General features: G+C 45.3%; 1 protein-coding gene across 1 annotated transcript in view; it reads right to left on the bottom strand.

The window, feature by feature from the left end:
- LOC138681606 (saccharopine dehydrogenase-like oxidoreductase) overlaps nt 1-23,742 on the bottom strand; it is a 256,288-nt gene that overhangs the window by 128,461 nt on the left and 104,085 nt on the right. Inside the window, exons 5-6 of the mRNA XM_069769242.1 lie at nt 13,011-13,060; nt 12,466-12,596 (exon numbers count right to left, since the gene is read on the bottom strand). Of these exons, the coding sequence (XP_069625343.1) occupies nt 12,466-12,596; nt 13,011-13,060 (181 nt within the window). The remainder of the gene's footprint in view (nt 1-12,465; nt 12,597-13,010; nt 13,061-23,742) is intronic.

The following is a 23,742-nucleotide window of genomic DNA, read 5'->3' as shown; positions in this document are numbered from 1 at the left end:
AATTATTCACCACAAGTATATTCTCTGGGTATGTTCATTGTTCTTATCCGTCAGCATACTTTGTTTTGTTTTCTACCTCCGCCCTACCTGCCTTACTTGTTTTTACCTTTGCCCAATATGCCTCATTGGGACCACAGGGTACAGTTACCCTCCTCTTGCTTTCTTGGTGGAATTCAGTCTATGTTTTTTATCTTTTTGATCGGACCTCTTCAACATTACTCCGTTGACATGCATTCGCCCAAATGTGTATATACTTTTGTTATTTGTATATATGTATATTTATATTTGTATATTGTCTGATTTTTGCTTCTCTTTTTTGTTTAACCGCAGCGATATTGTGAACAAGGCCACGAGTTGGCCGAAACGTTATTTTGCCTATCGCTTCAACATGAACTTTCACTTGTGAATAAAACTTTACACTTGTTCAAGCAACTTCAATATACGAGTGCAGTGATTTCTTCATTCTATACAAATGGTGTGTGCCGCAGCTTGGTGTTCTCCACTGAATAAAGCTGAGCTTAAATTTACAGGCTTTCAGCCTATATCAAATATTAAACTGCATTTGGGCTACTGGTTTGGTTGGGCCTACTAACAGTGTCTGCCGCTGCTTGGTGTTATCCTCCACTGAACAAAGCTGAGCTTCAATCTTCAGGCTTTCGGCCTATATCAGATATAAAACTGCATTTGGCCTACTGGTTTGGTTGGGCCTACTAACGGTGTCTGCCGCTGCTTGGTGTTCTCCACTGAACAAATCTGAGCTTCAATCTTCAGGCTTTCGGGCAATATCAGATATTAAACTGCATTAGAACTACTTGTTTGGTTGGGCCTAATAACGGTGTCTGCCGCTGCTTAGTGTTCTCCACTTTACAAATCTCAGCTTCAATCTTCAGGCTTTCGGGCTTTATCAGATATTAAACTGCATTAGAACTACTTGTTTGGTTGGGCCTAATAACGGTGTCTGCCGCTGCTTGTTCTCCTCCACTGAACAAAGCTGAGCGTCAATCTTCAGGCTTTCGGCCTATATCAGATATTACACTGCATTAGAACTACTTGTTTGGCTGGGCCTAATAACGGTGTCTGCCGCTGCTTGTTCTCCTCCACTGAACAAAGCTGAGCTTCAATCTTCAGGCTTTCGGGCTTTATCAGATATTAAACTGCATTAGAACTACTTGTTTGGTTGGGCCTAATAACGGTGTCTGCCTCTGCTTGTTCTCCTCCACTGAACAAAGCTGAGCTTCAATCTTCAGGCTTTCGGCCTATATCAGATATTAAACTGCATTTGGGCTACTGGTTTGGTTGGGCGTACTAATGGTGTCTGCGGCTGCTTGCTATTCTCAACTGAACAAAGCTGAGCTTCAATCTTCAGGCTTTCGGCCTATATCAGATATTAAACTGCATTTGGGCTACTGGTTTGGTTGGGCGCACTAACGGTGTCTGCCGCTGCTTGCTTTTCTCAACTGAACAAAGCTGAGCTTCAATCTTCAGGCTTTCGGCCTATATCAGATATTAAACTGCATTTGGGCTACTGGTTTGGTTGGGCGTACTAATGGTGTCTGCTGCTGCTTGGTGTTCTCCACTTTACAAAGCTGAGCTTCAATCTTCAGGCTTTCGGCCTATATCAGATATTAAACTGCATTTGGGCTACTTCTTTGGTTGTGCCTACTAACGGTGTCTGCTGCTTGGTGTTCTCCTCCACTTTACAAAGCTGAGCTTCAATCTTCAGGCTTTCGCCCTATATCAGATATTAAACTGCATTTGGGCTACTTGTTTGGTGGTGCCTACTAACGGTGTCTGCCGCTGCTTGTTGTTCTCCTCCACTGAACAAAGCCGTGCCGCCTGTTTACTCCTGTTACCAATTTTGAACTTCATTTGGCCCACTTTATTACTTGGGCCTACTAACTGAGTCTGCCACTCTTTACAGTTTTTCTCCACTGAACAAAGCTATGCCGCCTGTTTAGTCCTGTTACCAATTTTGAACTGCATTTAGCCTACTTTATTCTTTGGGACTATATCTGTGTTTCCTCCTCATCCTGCCCATTGGCCAGCCACTGCTACATGAGTCTGCTGGTACACTGACCCAGACCACTACATTCCCCTTGCACTCTACACAGCCAGAATCTGACCATGCTGAAAGTCAGGTTCCCCTTCCCGCATACTATACCACCTTACACGGGGACAAAGAGGAAGGTGCAGATGAAAGAGCAGGTTCCTTCATCAGGTAGGGGGGGCATACTCGTTGGCGACGTCACTGGCACAGGGCCCTTCATAGTACGCAAATGTGTCTCTGCCAGTGTGAGGAGCCCCCGCCGTCAAACACACCGCCGTACTTTGAGGGGCCCTGTGCCAGTGCCAATGCGAACAAGTGAGCCCCCCCTGCTTGTACGGGATCACAGCACTTGCAAAGTTTTAATACTTACCTATCCCTGCTCCACCGCCGTGACGTAGTCCGCGTTTCCTGGGCCCACGAAAAACTTGAACCAGCCCTACCCCCCCCCACAACCTTAGCCAAATCACCCATTTTCAATGCCTAACTATTATTATAAGGTAAATTAAGATTCACAAGCTTAAGTGACAAGAATTGATGTTTTTGACATTACAATGGGCACTGTAGGTGTTTTCCTGTCCTCCACTCACTGCCGACTTTGATTCCCCATTGACTTACATTGGGTTTCGTGTTTCGGTCGATCCATGACTTTTCGCAATAATCGGACAATTTCACCCAACCCGACTTTTGACAAAGTCGGGTTTCGCGAAACGCGACTCGATCCTAAAAAAGTAAAAGTCGCTCAACCCTACTTATGACCATGTGATATTTCAGTTTTCTTTTTTAAGAAATTTGCAAAAATGTCTATATTTCTGATTTTTTTCAGTCAAGATGGCGTGCAGAGTGCACATTAATGAAAAAAAAAATAACTTTTTTGAATTTACCAAATGGCTGCAATGAAACAAAAAGTCAAAAATTTAAAGCAGTCTGAATAATTTCCGTACCAACTGTATGTAGTGAAAGGTGTAGTGGTCACACATGCTCATTACTTCTCCACCCACACAGGGGCCTTAAGGACCCCCAGCAATTATACATTTCCTACCTATTGGGTGAAGAGGTGATACATGTTGTTGGCAGAACAACCTTCTTTAACCCCTTTATCCCCAAGCCTGTTTTCACCTTCATGACCAGGTCAAATACAATTCTGACCAGTGTCAGTATGTGGTAATAACTCTGGAACGCTTCAATGGATACTGTGACTATATTTTTGTGACAGATCGTACTTCATGATAGTGGTAACATTTGTTCGATACGACTTGCGTTTATTTGTGAAAAAATAAATAAATATATATATATAAGACGGTAGAGACTGGGATTGTCTCTAAAGGCCCCTTCACATTTAGCGACGCTGCAGCGATACCGACAACGATCCGGATCGCTGCAGCGTCGCTGTTTGGTCGCTGGAGAGCTGTCACACAGACCGCTCTCCAGCGACCAACGATGCCGGTAACCAGGGTAAACATCGGGTAACTAAGCGCAGGGCCGCGCTTAGTAACCCGATGTTTACCCTGGTTACCATGCTAAAAGTAAAAAAAAACAAACACTAGATACTTACCTACCGCTGTCTGTCCTCCAGCGCTGCGCTCTGCTTCTCTGCTCTCCTCCTGTACTGTCTGGGAGCCGGAAAGCAGAGCGGTGACATCACCGCTCTGCTTTCCGGCTCACAGCCAGTACAGGAGGAGTGCAGAGCGCAGTGCTGGAGGACAGACGGCTGTAGGTAAGTATGTACTGTTTGTTTTTTTTTACTTTTAGGATGGTAACCAGGGTAAACATCGGGTTACTAAGCGCGGCCCTGCGCTTAGTTACCCGATGTTTACCCTGGTTACCAGTGAAGACATCGCTGGATCGGTGTCACACACGCCGATCCAGCGATGTCTCCAGGTAGTCCAGCGACGAAATAAAGTTCTGGACTTTATTCAGCGACCAACGATCTCCCAGCAGGGGCCTGATCGTTGGTCGCTGTCACACATAACGATTTCATTAACGATATCGTTGCTACGTCACAAATAGCAACGATATCGTTAACAATATCGTTATGTGTGAAGGTACCTTTACCCTATCTGATGTTTTCTATTCGTGAAGATCCACAGGCCTCCACAGGGTTCTCACCGTTTGAGCTTCTATATGGCCGACACCTGCGAGGACTCCTGGATATTGCCAAGGAAACCTGGGAAGCCGAAGTCACGCCCCACAGAAGCGTCATTGAACATGTGGCCCTGATGCAGCAGAGGATTGCAAAGGTGATGCCTATCGTAAAAGAACATCTCCTCCAGGCACAAGAAGCTCAGGCCAGGGTCTACAACCGGTCTGCAAGAGTTAGGCAGTTCAATCCGGGAGACCGAGTTCTTGTGTTAGTTCCGACGGTGGAGAGCAAGTTCTTGGCCAAATGGCAAGGGCCATATGAGGTCATCGAGAAGCTTGGCGAGGTAAACTATAAAATTCACCAACCAGGAAGACGGAAACCAATTCAAGTCTACCATGTCAACCTCATCAAGCCATGGCAAGATAGAGAGCCAGCAGTAGCTCCATCTTTGCTAAGCAACCCAGAAGGTTAGGTTGGAGGGGTTACTATAGCGGAGACGCTATCGAAGGCCCAGAAACAGCAGTGGCGGGAGTTACTCCAGAAGAACAGGGACCTGTTTTCAGAGTTACCAGGATATACGAAGGTCATAGAACACGAGGTCCTGACAGAGCCACATGTGCGGGTGAATGTGAAACCCTACCGAATTCCTGAGGCCCGCCGAGAAGTAATCTCCAAGGAGGTGGAGCGTATGTTGAAGCTTGGAGTCATTGAGGAATCCAAAAGCGGTTGGTCGAGCCCAATTGTCCTGGTCCCAAAACCTGATGGGGAGTGGAGGTTTTGCAATGACTATCGGAAGTTGAATGAGGTCTCCAAGTTCGACGCGTATCCCATGCCTCGCATTGATGAGCTCATCGAAAGGCTTGGGCACGCCAGGTATATAACCACCTTGGATTTGACGAAGGGGTATTGGCAGATTCCCATGGCACAGGAAGCCAAAGAGAAGACGGCGTTTTCTATACCAGATGGATGCTTCCAGTATGTCCAGATGCCGTTTGGCCTACAGGGAGCTCCGGCGACCTTCCAGAGGGCTATGGATAGAGTCCTTGCACCCCATAAACCATACACTGCTGCATACCTGGATGATATCGTCATCTTTAGCCCAGACTGGGAGAGTCATCTAAAAAAAGTTCAAGCGGTGTTTGATGCTCTAAGAGAGGCGGGGTTTACAATAAACCCGAAGAAGTGTGCCTTGGCTAAGGAGGAAGCTAAGTACCTAGGCTATATAGTGGGTCGTGGAGAAATAAAACCCCAAATCAGTAAAGTGGAGGCAATTCAAGCATGGCCAAAGCCACTCTCCAAAAAGCAAGTCAAAGCCTTTCTGGGGATCGTGGGATATTACAGGAGGTTCATTCCAAACTTCGCCACGGTGGCTGCGCCTCTGACTGATCTGCTAAAGGGGACGAAATCAGTAATGGTTAAATGGTCCGAAGAGACAGAGTCAGCCTTCCAAGAAATGAAAGAGGCTCTGTGTAAGCAACCTGTTCTGATGGCCCCAAGTTTATTCTTCAAACAGATGCCTCAGATGTTGGGGTAGGAGCAGTCCTTTCCCAAGAGCTACATGGAGAGGAGCATCCTGTTCTGAGTAGGAAACTGTCCTCGTCTGAAAAAAATTACTCAGTCGTAGAGAACGAGTGTTTGGCCATAAAGTGGGCGGTGGACACCTTACGGTACTATCTCCTGGGACATAAATTTAGACTGATATCCGACCATGCCCCACTTAGGTGGAAACGAAGGGTAGAAATGCTAGGGTCACCCGTTGGTTCTTAGCCCTGCAGGACTTCAATTTCCATGTGGAACATAGGGTCGGGAAGCTGCACGGTAATGCTGATGCCCTATCAAGAATCCCTTGTTTAGTGGTAGAAAGTGCCAAGCCCCACGGCTTTAGGCAGAGAGGGGAGGTGTTGTGAATTCTGTGGTCAAGCTCCCTCCTGTGGTCATGAGTGGTACTTCGGCTGGTTCTGTCCATGAGCTTCATCTGGTGGATGTGAGTGGGGCTGCGGCTTCTGAGTTTCCTTCCTCAGGTGATGAGGTTAGGTCGTTAGGTGCTGCTCTATTTAACTCCACCTAGTTCTTTGTTCCTTGCCTCCAGTCAATGTTCCAGTATTGGTCTTGCTCTCTCCTGGATCGTCTTGTGGCCTGTCTGCCCTGCATAAGCTAAGTTCTGCTTGTGTTACTTTTGTTTGCTATTTTTTCTGTCCAGCTTGCTATATTGGTTTTTCTTGCTTGCTGGAAGCTCTGGGACGCAGAGGAAGCACCTCCGTGCCGTTAGTCGGTACGGAGGGTCTTTTTGCACCCTCTACGTGGTTGTTTGTAGGTTTTTGTGCTGACCGCAAAGCTATCTTTACTATCCTCGGTCTATTCAGTAAGTCGGGCCTCACTTTGCTAATACCTATTTCATCTCTGTGTTTGTATTTTCATCTTTACTCACAGTCATTATATGTGGGGGGCTGCCTTTTCCTTTGGGGAATTTCTCTGAGGCAAGGTAGGCTTATTTTTCTATCTTCAGGGCTAGCTAGTTTCTCAGGCTGTGCCCGAGGCGCCTAGGTCTGGTCAGGAGCGCTCCACGGCTACCTCTAGTGTGGTGTGATAGGATTAGGGATTGCGGTCAGCAGAGTTCCCACGTCTCAGAGCTCGTCCTATGTTGTTAGTAACTATCAGGTCACTTTGTGTGCTCTTAACCACCAGGTCCATTGTGTTTCTGAATCACCAGTTCATAACAGGGAGGTATGTAGCATGGCTAAAGGTTGTGTAGTCGACGGGAGATATGTGTCACATAGGTGGCTTGTCGCGTTAACATAACCCTGCCTATCTATGTGTGTTGCAGGACCTGTGGTGATGTCATAATGTGATGTCTAATCATGTGATGGGTTCCTGGGTATGGTTAGTCCTATAAAAGAAGGGCTAATGTTTAACACAGCATATATGTGTGTGGAGGTGGAACCCTCCTTAGTGTGTTAAGGCTCCAGGACTGAGCCTGAAGGACTGGACACTTGTTTTCTTCCCTGAGCCAGAGGCTATTTGTTTTCTATTATTTTTACCAAATGGTTTATGATGCAATAAACCTTTGTGAACTTTTAAAGGAACGTGCCTTCTGAGTGTCAGCCATCGCACCTAAGTGAGTGAAATCCCTACTATATATATATATATATATATATATATATATATATGTGTATATATATATATATATATATATATATATATATATATATATATATATATATATATATATATATATATATATATATATATACACACTAGATGGAGGCCCAATGCTATCTCATCAGGAGAGTGGTAATGTCACGATGGGGGCTGGCATGCGGTGCTATTGTTACCTAATGGCATCCTGTGATAATCCAACGACTTTTGCATCAGGGGACTCATGTGCTTGACGACTACGCTTATATGCATTGTTTTTGTCCCAGTAATGCTGTTGCTCTTCAAGAGTCTCATTTGCCCTTTGTTGTCTTTGATGCTGTGCCTTTGCTGCTTTCCTTTCATTGTCATTGGTGCATTTTTTTATGAAGAGCCCTGTTGGCATTATTATTTGCTTTTTAAAGGGGATTTCCCATGAACAAAAGTTCATTTTGCCTCTGGGAAAAACAGTAAAACAAAGAAACAGTCGTTTCCCTAGCAGGGATTAGCCAGCTCACAGGCAGTAATGTTCACGGTTCAGATTAGCATACACTTTCCTGGAGTGCTTTTTTCGCCAGGCACCTCCTGAACACTGGAAGCTTTGGCAATCAGCCATTTAAGCCCAGACCATGTGACTCCTCCATCATGTGAATGAACATATGATCCTGACATCACACAGATCCTGTCAGGACTATGCATGTAGAGATACGGTGGACCCCCTAACACCCGCTCTATGGAGGTCCACTAAAACCAGCCCATCATATAAGCTTATATAAACCATCCCAACAGGTAGTGTACTGAAGGAAACTATTTTGGTTTTACATTACTGACGTCATCATGCGCAGTGACAGTTATCTCAACATCTCAACTCTATCACTTCACCAGTGACTATCACAGATGATAGATGTTGATTAATTCACCTAGGATGGAGAAATCCTATTGCTGCATATACACTGCTCAAAAAAATAAAGAGAACACTAAAATTCCACATCCTAGATATCACTGAATGAAATATTCCAGTTGTAAATCTTTATTCATTACATAGTGGAATGTGTTGAGAACAATAAAACCTAAAAATTATCAACGTAAAACACAAGTAATATGCCACGGAGGTCTGGAGTTGGAATGATGCTCAAAATCAAACTGGAAAATGAAGTTACAGGCTGATCCAATTTCAGTGGAAATGCCTCAAAACACAGAAATTATGCTCAGTAGTGTGTGTGGCCTCCACGTGCCTGTATGACCACCCTACAATGCCTGGGCATGCTCCTGGTGAGGCAGCGGATGGTCTCCTGAGGGATCTCCTTCCAAACCTGGACTAAAGCATCCACCATCTTCTGGACAGTCTGTGGTGCAATGTGACGTTGGTGGATGTTGCGAGACATGATGTCCCAGATGTGTTTAATCGGATTCAGGTCTGGGGAACTGGCGGGCTAGTCCATAGCTTCAATGCCTTCATCTTGCAGGAACTGCTGACACACTCCAGCCACATGAGGTCTGGCCTTGTCCTGCATTAGGAGGAACCCAGGGCCAACCGCACCAGCATATGGTCTCACAAGGGGTCTGAGGATCTCATCTCAGTACCTAAGGGCAGTCAGGCTACCTCTGGCGAGCACATGGAGTGCTGTGCGGCCCTCCAAAGAAATGCGACCCCACACCATTACTGACCCACTGTGAAACCGGTCATGCTGAAGGATGTTGCAGGCAGCAGATCGCTCTCCATGGTGCCTCCAGACTGTCACATGTGCTCAGTGTGAACCTGCTTTCATCTGTGAAGAGCACAGGGCGCCAGTGGCAAATTTGCCAATCCTTGCGTTCTGTGGCAAATGCCAAGTTCCTGCACGGTGTTGGGCTGTGAGCACAACCCCCATCTGTGGATGTTGGGCACTCAGACCATCCTCATGGAGTCGGTTTCTAACTGAAAAAGAGAAAATCCATCTTCCAAAAATATCCAAATTTTATTGAGAATAAAATCCAAAGTCCAATGACATGGTTCACAGGAGAATGAGTAGCAGCAGGTTTCTAACTTTTTGTGCAGATACCTGCACATTTGTTGTCTGCTGGAGGTCATTTTCCTCCTTGCACAAAGGCTGAGGTAGTAGTCCTGCTGCTGGGTTGTTGCCCTCCTAAGGCCCCCTCCACATATCCTGGTGTACTGGCCTGTCTCCTGGTAGTTCCTCCAGCCTCTGCACACTACGCTGACAAACACAGCTAACCTTCTTGCCACAGCTCGCATTGATGTGCCATCCTAGATGAGCTGCACTACCTGAGCCACTTTTGTGGGTTGTAGAGTCCGTCTCATGCTACCATGAGTGTGAAAGCACAGCCCACATTCAAAGTGACCAAAACATCAGCCAGAAAGCACAACCACTCCTTTATTGAGTGTGTCTTGATAATTGCCAATAATTTCCATCTCGTGTCTATTCCATTTGCACAACAGCATGTGAAATTGATTGTCAGTGTTGCTTCTGAAGTGGACAGTTTGATTTTACACAAGCTTGATTTACTTATTTGTGGACTGCTAGAGGTCATTTTGCAGGGCTCTGGAAGTGCTCCTCCTGTTCCTCCTTGCACAAAGGCTGAGATAGCGGTCCTTCTGCTGGGTTGTTGCCCTCCTACAGCCCCCTCCACGTCTCCTGGTGTACTGGCCTGTCTCCTGGTAGTGCCTCCAGCCTCTAGACACTACGCTGACAGACACAGCAAACCTTCTTGCTACAGCTCGTTTCGCATCCGCTTCTTCCGGGGGCATTCGGGGTGAGGAGGCACGCTGATCTCCTCACTGGGTCTGCGGTGCATTTCACTAATCGGGTAATATATACCGTACTGAATTTTCTCTATTGTATTTATGTGCATCTATTGTTTGTGTAAAACGGCATTTATAATACTGGTCAGTTGTGTCGGCATCCACATATTGTCACTAGACGAGATATAGCATTGTTGCATCTTTCCCTCATATATAAATCCATGCCCACAAACATGTTATATATTATGTCTGTTTGGATATTGAGATCTATTTGCTTCAAAAGCCCCGAACTGCTACTACTGTGAAGGACTGATTTTGACCCAGTGTCCTTCCTAGTTAGGGGACTGTTGTCTGTCTTATTAAATAATTGTTTGTTTTTACATTACATTAATAAAAAAATTTGGATTTTAACATTAGGATCTCTTCTTGTGGCTTCTGGTTCAGTGTTAGTCCATACTTGTGTAATTATCTGATTAGGAAATGCCAGTTTGTGAATTATTATTGGACTAAAATTAAGTTACCTATTTTTGATTTTGCAATTTAATTTTTTGCTCCCCTTCTCAGAGCTATAACTTTTTTATTTTTTGTCAAAATTGTTTTTTGCGGCACGAGTTGTACTTTTGAACAACACCATTGGTTTTACCATGTCGTGTAATAGAAAACGTGAAAAAATTCCAAGTGCGGTGAAATTGCAAAAAAAGTACAATCCCACACTGGTTTTTTACTAGGTTCACTAAATGCTAAAATTGACCTGTCATTATGATTCTCCAGGACATTACGAGTTCATAGACACCAAACATGTCTAGGTTTTTTTTTTATTTAAGAGGTGAAAAAAATTATTTACATCTGTTAGCCAGCATAAGTACATGTGGGGGTTTGCCTGGTTGCTAGGGAATCCCCACATGTACTCAAGATGTCTAACAGATGTAAATCATTCACCTGCGGTGAGGAAAACTAAATCTCCGAGCACGAAAAAATACTCGGAGGACACCCGAGCGTGCTCAGGAAATCTCGAGTAACGCGTATATTCGCTCATCACTAGTAGCATCTCCATTTTTTGGGATCTGGGAGTGGGTGAGGGCTTATTTTTGCAAGCCGATCTGATTTTGGTGTAGATACGATCTTTTGATCGCCCGTTATTGCATTTTATTACAATGCTGCAGCGACCAAAAAAACATAATTCTGACGTTTCAATTTTTTTCTCGCTACGCCATTTACCAATTGCATTAACTCTTTTTGTATATTGATAGATTGGGCGATTTTTAAAGCAGGGATACCAAATGTGTATGTTTGATTTTTTTATTTTGAATGGTGCAAAAAAGGGGCGATTTGAACTTTTATTTTTTTTTATATTTTTAACCCATTATCTACCAATGTCCTTTTTTTGGGACGCCTAATCTTTAGCTTCTAGCAACTAAGATTTTATAATTTTTATAATTAGGTCCAATTTTTTGTGTTGTGTTTGTAAAATAAATGTTTTCAAAATTGGAAATCATGTCATTGTCATTTTTAATTGAATATTGGGACACCCTTTTCTGAAAAATCCATACTTGACAAAATTTTGCAAATTATGTTTCTGATTCATTAGGACCCAAATCATTAAAAATCTGTCATTAAAAATACAAAAATGAAAATTGCTAATTTGGCAAGTAATGGGTTAAAAACATTTTTCTACTTTTCACTTGCGTCAATAGTCTCCATGGGAGACTAGAAGCTGCAGTTGTCTGATCACCTCAGCTACATAGAGCAGGGCTGCACCCCTGCTCTATATAGCAGATAAGCTCAGTTGCTATGAGTGCCAACTACCAGGCGGTGCTCATAGCGATCCAGCAATGACAACTACAGGTGCCAACACATTGGCGACCCGCAGTCATGTGACACGATCGCCGATGGGAGGAGGCAATGACTCGCTTCCTACACATGCATGTTAAATGCCGCTATCAGAGTTTGACAGTGGCATTTAACATGTTAACAGCTGCGGGTGAATCGCATTTTCACTAGCAGATGTTCCAGGCACATGTCAGCTGAACAGATCAGCTGTCATGTACCGGAAAAGGTGCGGGCTCAGGCGATGAGGAGGAGGAGTCTAAAACAGGGGGAGGTGTCCAATGACGGACTATGTCTGTCATTGGATGTTAAGGGGTTAAATACATGTGTGGTCAATACGAAAGGACTGGCACATGACTTATTCCTACAAAAACCATACTAAGGACCAGGGGCACTCATTAAGTGTGGGAAAAAGGCGAATAACGCAGCTAAAGGAAAGGGTACTTTACAGATGGAGCAGTCAGACAGTGGAATGACCAACCTCAAGATGTAGTAATGGAAGACACTATAACAGCTTTTAAAAAAGGGCTGGATGATTTCCTCAGTCCACACATTGGGGGTGACAGGCACATCAAGTTCAACTTAGGTCTTTTTTCAACCTATGTAACTATGTAAATAGAAGAAAATTAATCTTACCTTCTTTTTAACTTTTTCCCAATAACTGGAAGTGGCTTGAGCGTCAATTGCTTTCTGAAATTCTTCAGATTTGCCTGATCTTTAGCTTCATGAATAGCAGATTGCCAGGTCCCTTCATTAAGACACGTGCCCTAAACAACAACATAAGTGTGATGAGGTGAATAATTTTATAAGTTGTGCAAAAATATTGTGACTTGCCATTTCACACCAGTCCCACCCAACTATGCCAATATGGGCTAAGCATGGCCGAGACGGGGTGTGACCAAGTGACACATTTCACTATTTTAAGTTCTAAACTTTAATTTCTTAATCTATCCCACGGCACTGATAACAGTATGCTACTGACAGAGGAGTGACTTGCAGCTCCATGGCAACAATGCAAAAGCTCCAAATTATTGCAAGTCTTTAATAGCATTGGCCATTTTATATAGGCAAAAGGGACTTTTCGACCCCCTAGACTCCAGGGCCCAGGTGAGATTGCAACCCCTGCACCCTTAGTTACTCCCCTGGCTACTGATGTTTATTTCACCGAGAATTAAACTAACCTCTGGTCCAGACTTTAAAGAAAAAAAACCTTCTACAGCTGTCAAGGTACCTAAAAATTAGAAAGAAAATAAACAAATAAAATATTCTCCTTGCATCTTCTCTTCCACATAAAACTAACAATGAACCATAAAATGTATGCAGGACTATTACTATGAGAATGCTTAGGCCATGCTCATACACAGCGTTTTCACAACTTTATTATGCAAAAAAAAAAAAATGCACAGCATTTTTTCTTCCAATATAGCGGGTTTTAGATGCAAAAAAGAAAGCAACAAAAAATGCTGCATGTGAACATAGTCTTCTTGTCTATGCTGCATGACTGACGTGCTTAGATTTTCCTCATATGTTTTAATTCAAACATTAACGTTAATTAAAAATACGCAGCACAAGAATAACAAATATCTATAATATAACGCTGGGAGCGTCACTCTGTCCGAAGCCTTTATAGACTGCGCAAGCGCCGGCGCAGTCTGGGCCTCACAGAGTGACGCTCCCAGGAGATCGCGGTATGCGTAAACACTGAACGCACACCGCGATCTCCACCGGAGAGTCAGGGACGCGCCAGGAGGGTAAGTATATTCACCTGTCCCCGTTCCAGCGCTGCGTGCGGCTCCATCTCCCGGGTCCTCTGCTGTGACGTTCCCAGTTCAGAGGGCGCGATGACGCGCTTAATGCGCGTCGGCGCCGCCCTCTGACTGAACAGTCACAGCCAGAGAGGAGCCGGAAGATGGCGGCGCGCAGCGCTGGAACGGGACAGACAGGTGAGTATAGCAAGTGCTGGGGGCCTGAGCTAGCGGTGACTCCGGCACCTGACCCCCACAGCGCGCCGGTGTCCCCGCCTGCTCAGGCCCCCCAGCATTCGGCGCCCAGCGACCATAGGTTTTTTTTTTTTTATATATATATATGGCAGCAGCATACGGGGCATATATAATGGAGCATCTTATGGGGGGCATATAATATAATGGTGGCGTAGGATGGGAGCAGCACATGACAGAACGGGGGCGCAGGATGGCAGCAGCACATGACAGAACGGGCGCAGGATGGCAGCAGCACATGACAGAACGGGGGCGCAGGATGGCAGCAGCACAAGACAGAACAGGGGCGCAGGATGGGAGCAGCACATGACAGAATGGGGGCGCAAGATGGGAGCAGCACATGACAGAACGGGGGCACAGGATGGCAGCAGCACATGACAGAACGGGCGCAGGATGGCAGCAGCACATGACAGAACGGGGGCGCAGGATGGCAGCAGCACATGACAGAACGAGCGCAGGATGGCAGCAGCACATGACAGAACGGGCGCAGGATGGTAGCAGCACATGACAGAACGGGGGCGCAGGATGGCAGCAGCACATGACAGAACAGGGGCGCAGGATGGGAGCAGCACATGACAGAATGGGGGCGCAAGATGGGAGCAGCACATGACAGAACAGGGGCACAGGATGGCAGCAACACATGACAGAACGGGCGCAGGATGGGAGCAGCACATGACAGAACGGGGGCGCAGGATGGCAGCAGCACATGACAGAACGGGGGCGCAAGATGGGTGCAGAACATGTCAGAATGGAGGCGCAGGATGGGTGCAGAACATGTCAGAATGGGGGCGCAGGATGGGTGCAACACATGTCAGAATGGGGACGCAGGATGGAGCAGCTCATGACAGGATGGGGACGCAGGATGGAGCAGCACATACCAGGATGGAGACCATATACCAATATAGATGCTAGCCACCCGGGCGTAGAACGGGTTCAATAGCTAGTATACAATAAGGCCGGCTTCACACTACCCTAGAATACGGACGAGTGCTATGTGAGTAAACATTGCATCGCACTCAGACCAGTGTTAATCTATGGGGCAGCTCACATCACCCTATTTTTTTCTCCGGCGTATTCTACATGCGTGTAAAATCGCTTCGCAGCATGCTGCAATTGTCACCGAGACTCGCCAATGCAAGCCTATGGGTGCAAAAAAAAAAATTGCACAGCACTCAGACCATGAACTGGTGTCCTTTGAAAAGCTGGCAATTCATGTGCACGTACAGTAAAATCACACTGACAGATTACAATAGAATAGATAGAATGGGTATATACACATACATATCTGTATATATATATACATATATATATATACAGAATATATATCTATATACATACATATATATGTGTATGTATTACAAATATATATAGATAGATGTCAGTGACAATATATATATATATATATATATATATCTATATATATATATATATATATCTATATATATATACATATATATATATATATATATTACATAGATAGAACAAAAGTCAGTAATACATCAGCTGTGTTCGTAAAATCACTGTAGGACCCGACAGGATAGAAGAGATGGACTGCAAATAGTAAATACAAATGGAATATGTAGATATATAGATGTCAGTAACAAATATAATTAGTATAGTGTGAGCAAATTACTGGTCATGCATTTAATTAATAAAAGATTTTTCTAAAAAAAAAAAATGGCGTGCGCTACAGCGCAATTTTTGTAACCAGCAAAGGAAAAGCCAACAGCAGGGGAAAATGTTTATAGCCTGGGAAGGAAGTAATACCCACAGAGTATCCCAGGCTATTAATATCAGCTCACAGCTGTATAATTGGCCTTTACTGGCTATTAAAATGGGGGACCCTAAAAAAATGACATAGGGTCCTCTATAATTAATAACCAGCAAAAGCTATGCAGACAGCTGCGGGCTGATATTAATAGCTTAGGAAGGGGCCATGGATACTGCCGCGCCCCCAGGTTAAAAACATCAGCTCTCAGCCGCCCCAAAAAAGGCGAATCTCTAACATGCGACAATTCTGGCACTTAGTCTCGCGCTTTCCACTTGCCATGTAGCGGTGACAAGTTGGGTGATAGTTGGAGGGTTGATGTCACCTTTGTATTGTCAGGTGACATCAAGCTCAGAGGTTAGCAATGGAGAGTCGTCAATAAGCCGCCCTCATTACTAACCCGATAGTCACATTGTAATAAAAACACAGACACCCAGAAAAAAGTCCTTTAATGAAAGAATTACACAGACTCCTTTAATATTCTTAATTAAACCATACTTACAACCTCGCCTAATTCCACCGATGCCCTCGTTCTCCTGTAATAAAAGTAAAATAAAAATACAACAACATGCCATACCTGTCCGTCGTTCTGTCTTTCATGTCTGGAGGATAAACAACCTGGACGGTGCCAAGATGTGACCGTCCAGGCTGAGAACCTCTGGTGAATGAACTGCTGCAAGCGCAGCCTCAGTAACTTAGTGGTGATGTCACTGAGGCACCGTTCCCAGCCGTGATGAACTGCGGTGACCTCGGTGAGATCCCCGCTAGCACGGTGAGAAAGTCGCACGGTGCAGAGTCGAGTTCACTACGGTGAAATTCTCCCGGTGAACTCACTTCTGCACTGTGTCACCCGAGTTCAACAGAGCCTCAGCCTCAGTAATTAAGAATATTAAAGAAGTCTGTATCATTTTTCATTAAAGGACTTGTGTTTTTCCTACAATGTGACTATGGGGTTGATAATGGGGGCGTCTTATTGACGCCTCTCCATTACTAACCTCTGGGATAATAATAATAATCTTTATTTTTATATAGCGCCAACATATTCCGCAGCGCTTTACAGTTTTGCACACATAGTAACATAGTAACATAGTAAGGCCGAAAAAATACATTTGTCCATCCAGTTCAGCCTATATTCCATCATAATAAATCCCCAGATCTACGTCACTGTCCCCGATGGGGCTCACAATCTAAATTCCTTATCAGTATGTCTTTGGAATGTGGGAAGAAACCCGCGTACCCGGAGGAAACCCATGCAAACACGGGGAGAACATACAAACTCCTTGCAGATGTTGTCCAAGGTGGGATTAGAACCCAGGACTCCAGCGCTGCAAGGCTGCAGTGCTATCCACTGAGCCACCATGCTACCCATTGACAATACAAAGGTGATATCAATCCAACAACTATCACCCTACTTGCCACCGCTACATGGAAAATGGGAAGAGCGAGACCAAGTGCCAGAATTGTCGCATCTTAGAGATTCGCCTTTTCTTGCCACCGCTATATATCTATGTATTCTGTATGTATTCTTTCTATTCTATCTATTCTATTCTAACCTGTCACTCTGTGATTATACTGTACGCGCACATGAATTGCCGGCTTTTATTACAAATATACTGTATATACACATACATGTACGCTGCTCAAAAAATTAAAGGGAACACTTAAACAACAGAATATAACTCCAAGTAAATCAAACCTCTGTAAAATCAAACTGTCCACTTAGGAAGCAACACTGTTTGACAATCAATTTCACATGCTGTTGTGCAAATGGAATAGACAACAGATGGGAAATTATTGGCAATTATCAGGACACACTCAATAAAGGAGTGGTTCTGCAGGTGGGGACCACAGACCACATCTCAGAACCAATCCTTTCTGGCTGATGTTTTGGTCACTTTTGAATATTGTTTGTGCTTTCACACTCGTGTTATCAAGAGACAGACTACTATTGTGAATTCTGTGGCAGAGCTCCCTCCTGTGGTCACAAGTGGTACTTCGGCTGATTCTCTCTGTGAGCTTCTGTTGGTGGAGGGAAGTGGTACTGCGGCTTCTGAGTTTCCTCCCTCAGGTGATCTGGTGAGGTCGTTAGGTGCTTCTCTACTTAACTCCACCTAATGCTTGGATCCTGGCTTCCTGTCAATGTTCCAGTGTTGGCTTTTCCCTGGATCATTCCTGTGGCCTGCTGCTCTGCATAGCTAAGTTCTTCTTTGCTATTTGTTTGCTATTTTTTCTGTCCAGCTTGTCTAATTTGTTGCTGGAAGCTCTGGGACGCAAAGGGTGTACCTCCGTGCCGTTAGTTCGGTACGGAGGGTCTTTTTGCCCCCTTTGCGTGGTTTTCTTTAGGGTTTTGTGTAGACCACAAAGTTACCTTTTCTATCCTCGCTCTGTTAAGAAAGTCGGGCCTCACTTTGCTGAATCTATTTAATCTCTACGTTTGTCTTTTCATCTTAACTCACAGTCATTATATGTGGGGGGCTGCCTTTTCCTTTGGGGTATTTCTCTGAGGCAAGGTAGGCTTATTTTCTATCTTCAGGCTAGTTAGTTTCTCAGGCTGTGCCGAGTTGCATAGGCAGAGTTAGGCGCAATCCACGGCTGCCTCTAGTGTTGTTTGGAGAGGATTAGGGATTGCGGTCTGCAGAGTTCCCACATCTCAGAGCTCGTTCTATGATTTTGGGTTATTGTCAGATCACTGTATGTGCTCTGACCGCTATGTCCATTGTGGTACTGAATTGCCTTTCATAACAGTACAGGAAGACCAAAGTACTAATGATTCTCAATAGAGGGAAAGGAGAAGTTCTGAGACCATTTTTTTTTCTCTGCACTGTGTTTTGCCTTTTTTTTCCCCTAGACATTTGGGTGGTTCAGTACACAGGTGTAGCGATGGACATTAGAAGTCTGTCTTCATTTGTGGATCAGCTCTCGGCAAGAGTACAAAAGATTCAAGACACTATTGATCAGAAATCTATGTTAGAACCAAGAATTCCTATTCCTGATTTGTTTTTTGGAGATAGAACTAAGTTTCTGAGTTTCAAAAATAATTGTAAATTATTTCTGGCCTTGAAACCTCGCTCCTCTGGTGATCCAGTTCAACAGGTTTTGATTGTTATTTCTTTTTTGCGCGGCGACCATCAGGACTGGGCATTTTCTCTTGCGTCAGGAGATCCTGCATTGAGTAATATCGATGCGTTTTTCCTGGCGCTCGGATTGCTGTACGATGAACCTAATTCAGTGGATCAGGCAGAGAAAAATTTGCTGGCTCTTTGTCAGGGTCAGGATGAGATAGAGGTATATTGTCAGAAATTTAGAAAGTGGTCCGTGCTCACTCAATGGAATGAATCTGTGCTGGCAGCTATGTTCAGAAAGGGTCTCTCTGAAGCCCTTAAGGATGTCATGGTGGGATTTCCTATGCCTGCTGGTTTGAATGAGTCTATGTCTTTGGCCATTCAGATCGGTCGACGCTTGCGTGAGCGTAAATCTGTGCACCATTTGGCGGTATTACCTGAGCTTAAACCTGAGCCTATGCAGTGCGATAGGACTTTGACCAGAGTTGAACGGCAAGAACACAGACGTCTGAATGGGCTGTGTTTCTACTGTGGTGATTCCACTCATGCTATCTCTGATTGTCCTAAGCGCACTAAGCGGTTCGCTAGGTCTGCCACCATTGGTACGGTACAGTCAAAATTTCTTCTGTCCGTTACCTTGATCTGTTCTTTGTCATCGTATTCTGTCATGGCATTTGTGGATTCAGGCGCTGCCCTGAATTTGATGGACTTGGAGTATGCTAAGCGTTGTGGGTTTCTCTTAGAGCCCTTGCAGTGTCCTATTCCATTGAGAGGAATTGATGCCACGCCTTTGGCCAAGAATAAGCCTCAATACTGGACCCAGCTGACCATGTGCATGGCTCCTGCACATCAGGAGGTTATTCGCTTTCTGGTGTTGCATAATCTGCATGACGTGGTCGTGTTGGGGTTGCCATGGCTACAAGCCCACAATCCAGTATTAGATTGGAAATCCATGTCGGTGTCCAGCTGGGGTTGTCAGGGGGTACATGGTGATGTTCCATTTCTGTCAATTTCGTCATCCACCCCTTCTGAGGTCCCAGAGTTCTTGTCTGATTACCGGGATGTATTTGATGAGCCAAAGTCCAATACCCTACCTCCGCATAGGGATTGTGATTGTGCTATCAATTTGATTCCTGGTAGTAAATTCCCAAAAGTTTGACTGTTTAATTTATCCGTGCCTGAGCACGCCGCTATGCGCAGTTATGTGAAGGAATCCCTGGAGAAGGGGCATATTCGCCCGTCATCGTCACCATTAGGAGCAGGGTTCTTTTTTGTAGTCAAGAAGGATGGTTCGCTGAGACCTTGTATAGATTACCGCCTTCTAAATAAGATCACGGTTAAATTTCAGTACCCCTTGCCATTGTTATCTGATTTGTTTGCTCGGATTAAGGGGGCTAGTTGGTTCACCAAGATAGATCTTCGTGGTGCGTATAATCTGGTGCGAATCAGGCGAGGAGATGAATGGAAAACTGCATTTAATACGCCCGAGAGTCATTTTGAGTATCTAGTGATGCCATTCGGACTTGCCAATGCTCCATCAGTGTTTCAGTCCTTTATGCATGACATCTTCCGAGAGTACCTGGATAAATTCCTGATTGTGTACTTGGATGACATTTTGGTCTTCTTGGATGATTGGGAGTCTCATGTGAAGCAGGTCAGAACAGTTTTTCAGGTCCTGCGTGCTAATTCTTTGTTTGAGAAGGGATCAAAGTGTCTCTTTGGTGTGCAGAAGGTTTCATTTTTGGGGTTCATCTTTTCCCCTTCTACAATCGAGATGGATCCTGTTAAGGTCCAAGCCATCCATGATTGGACTCAGCCGACATCTCTGAAAAGTCTGCAAAAGTTCCTGGGCTTTGCTAATTTTTATCGTCGCTTCATCTGCAATTTTTCTAGTATTGCCAAACCATTGACCGATTTGACCAAGAAGGGTGCTGATTTGGTCAATTGGTCTTCTGCTGCTGTGGAAGCTTTTCAAGAGTTGAAGCGTCGTTTTTCTTCTGCCCCTGTGTTGTGTCAACCAGATGTTTCTCTTCCGTTCCAGGTCGAGGTTGATGCTTCTGAGATTGGAGCAGGGGTTGTTTTGTCCCAGAGAGGTTCTGATTGCTCAGTGATGAAACCATGCGCTTTTTTTTCCAGGAAGTTTTCGCCTGCTGAGCGAAATTATGATGTGGGCAACCGAGAGTTGCTGGCTATGAAGTGGGCATTCGAGGAGTGGCGTCATTGGCTTGAAGGAGCTAAGCATCGCGTGGTGGTATTGACTGATCATAAGAACTTGACTTATCTTGAGTCTGCTAAGCGGTTGAATCCTAGACAGGCTCGTTGGTCGCTGTTTTTTGCCCGTTTTGACTTTGTGATTTCGTACCTTCCGGGCTCTAAAAATGTGAAGGCGGATGCTCTGTCTAGGAGTTTTGTGCCCGACTCTCCGGGTTTGTCTGAGCCGGCGGGTATCCTCAAGGAAGGAGTAATTGTGTCTGCCATCTCCCGTGATTTGCGGCGGGTGCTGCAAAAATTTCAGGCTAATAAACCTGATCGTTGTCCAGCGGAGAGACTGTTTGTCCCTGATAGGTGGACCAATAAAGTTATCTCTGAGGTTCATTGTTCGGTGTTGGCTGGTCATCCTGGAATCTTTGGTACCAGAGAGTTAGTGGCTAGATCCTTTTGGTGGCCGTCTCTGTCGCGGGATGTGCGTGCTTTTGTGCAGTCCTGTGGGATTTGTGCTCGGGCTAAGCCCTGCTGTTCTCGTGCCAGTGGGTTGCTTTTGCCCTTGCCGGTCCCGAAGAGGCCTTGGACACATATCTCTATGGATTTTATTTCTGATCTTCCCGTTTCTCAAAAGATGTCAGTCATTTGGGTGGTCTGTGATCGCTTTTCTAAGATGGTCCATCTGGTACCCTTGTCTAAATTACCTTCCTCCTCTGATTTGGTGCCATTGTTCTTCCAGCATGTGGTTCGTTTACATGGCATTCCAGAGAATATCGTTTCTGACAGAGGTTCCCAGTTTGTTTCAAGGTTTTGGCGAGCCTTTTGTGGTAGGATGGGCATTGACTTGTCATTTTCCTCGGCTTTCCATCCTCAGACTAATGGCCAGACCGAACGAACCAATCAGACCTTGGAAACATATCTGAGATGCTTTGTTTCTGCCGATCAGGATGACTGGGTGTCCTTTTTGCCTTTGGCTGAGTTCGCCCTTAATAATCGGGCCAGCTCGGCTACCTTGGTTTCGCCATTTTTCTACAATTCTGGGTTCCATCCTCGTTTCTCTTCAGGACAGGTTGAGTCTTCGGACTGTCCTGGTGTGGATACTGTGGTGGACAGGTTGCAGCAGATTTGGACTCATGTAGTGGACAATTTGACCTTGTCCCAGGAGAAGGCTCAACGTTTCGCTAATCGCAGACGCCGTGTGGGTCCCCGACTTCGTGTTGGGGATCTGGTTTGGTTATCTTCTCGTCATATTCCTATGAAGGTTTCCTCTCCTAAGTTTAAACCTCGTTTCATTGGTCCGTATAGGATTTCTGAGGTTCTTAATCCTGTGTCTTTTCGTCTGACCCTTCCAGATTCTTTTTCCATACATAACGTATTCCATAGGTCATTGTTGCGGAGATACGTGGCACCTATGGTTCCATCTGTTGATCCTCCTGCCCCGGTTTTGGTGGAGGGGGAATTGGAGTATATTGTGGAAAAGATTTTGGATTCTCGTGTTTCTAGACGGAAACTCCAGTATCTGGTTAAATGGAAGGGTTATGCTCAGGAAGATAATTCCTGGGTTTTTGCCTCTGATGTCCATGCTCCCGATCTTGTTCGTGCCTTTCATGTGGCTCATCCTGGTCGGCCTGGGGGCTCTGGTGAGGGTTCGGTGACCCCTCCTCAAGGGGGGGGGTACTGTTGTGAATTCTGTGGCAGAGCTCCCTCCTATGGTCACAAGTGGTACTTCGGCTGATTCTCTCTGTGAGCTTCTGTTGGTGAAGGGAAGTGGTACTGCGGCTTCTGAGTTTCCTCCCTCAGGTGATCTGGTGAGGTCGTTAGGTGCTTCTCTACTTAACTCCACCTAATGCTTTGATCCTGGCTTCCTGTCAATGTTCCAGTGTTGGACTTGCTTTTCCCTGGATCATTCCTGTGGCCTGCTGCTCTGCATAGCTAAGTTCTTCTTTGCTATTTGTTTGCTATTTTTTCTGTCCAGCTTGTCTAATTTGTTGCTGGAAGCTCTGGGACGCAAAGGGTGTACCTCCGTGCCGTTAGTTCGGTACGGAGGGTCTTTTTGCCCCCTTTGCGTGGTTTTCTTTAGGGTTTTGTGTAGACCGCAAAGTTGCCTTTTCTATCCTCGCTCTGTTAAGAAAGTCGGGCCTCACTTTGCTGAATCTATTTCATCTCTACGTTTGTCTTTTCATCTTAACTCACAGTCATTATATGTGGGGGGCTGCCTTTTCCTTTGGGGTATTTCTCTGAGGCAAGGTAGGCTTATTTTCTATCTTCAGGCTAGTTAGTTTCTCAGGCTGTGCCGAGTTGCATAGGCAGAGTTAGGCGCAATCCACGGCTGCCTCTAGTGTTGTTTGGAGAGGATTAGGGATTGCGGTCTGCAGAGTTCCCACGTCTCAGAGCTCGTTCTATGATTTTGGGTTATTGTCAGATCACTGTATGTGCTCTGACCGCTATGTCCATTGTGGTACTGAATTGCCTTTCATAACACTCTACAACCCACACAAGTGGCTCAGTAGTGCAGCTCATTCAGGATGGCACAGCAATGCGAGCTGTGGCAAGAAGGTTTGATGTGTCTGTCAGCGTAATGTGCAGAGGCTGGAGGTGCTACCAGGAGACATGCCAGTATACCAAGAGACGTGGAGGGGGCCGTAAGAGAGCAACAACCCAGCAGCAGGACCACTACCTCAGCCTTTGTGCAAGGAGGAAAATGACCTCCAGCAGGTCACAAATGTGCATGTGTCTGCACAAATGGTTAGAAACCGACTCCATGAGGATGGTCTGAGTGCCCCACGTCCACAGATGGGGGTTGTGCTCACAGCCCAACTCTGTGCAGGACACTTGGCATTTGCCACAGAACACCAGGATTGTTCACACTGAACACGTGACAGAC

Source organism: Ranitomeya imitator, chromosome 5, assembly GCF_032444005.1.
Source record: "Ranitomeya imitator isolate aRanImi1 chromosome 5, aRanImi1.pri, whole genome shotgun sequence".
In the NCBI taxonomy this organism is placed as follows: domain Eukaryota; kingdom Metazoa; phylum Chordata; class Amphibia; order Anura; family Dendrobatidae; genus Ranitomeya; species Ranitomeya imitator.
This window is presented reverse-complemented; position numbering and strand designations above follow the sequence as displayed.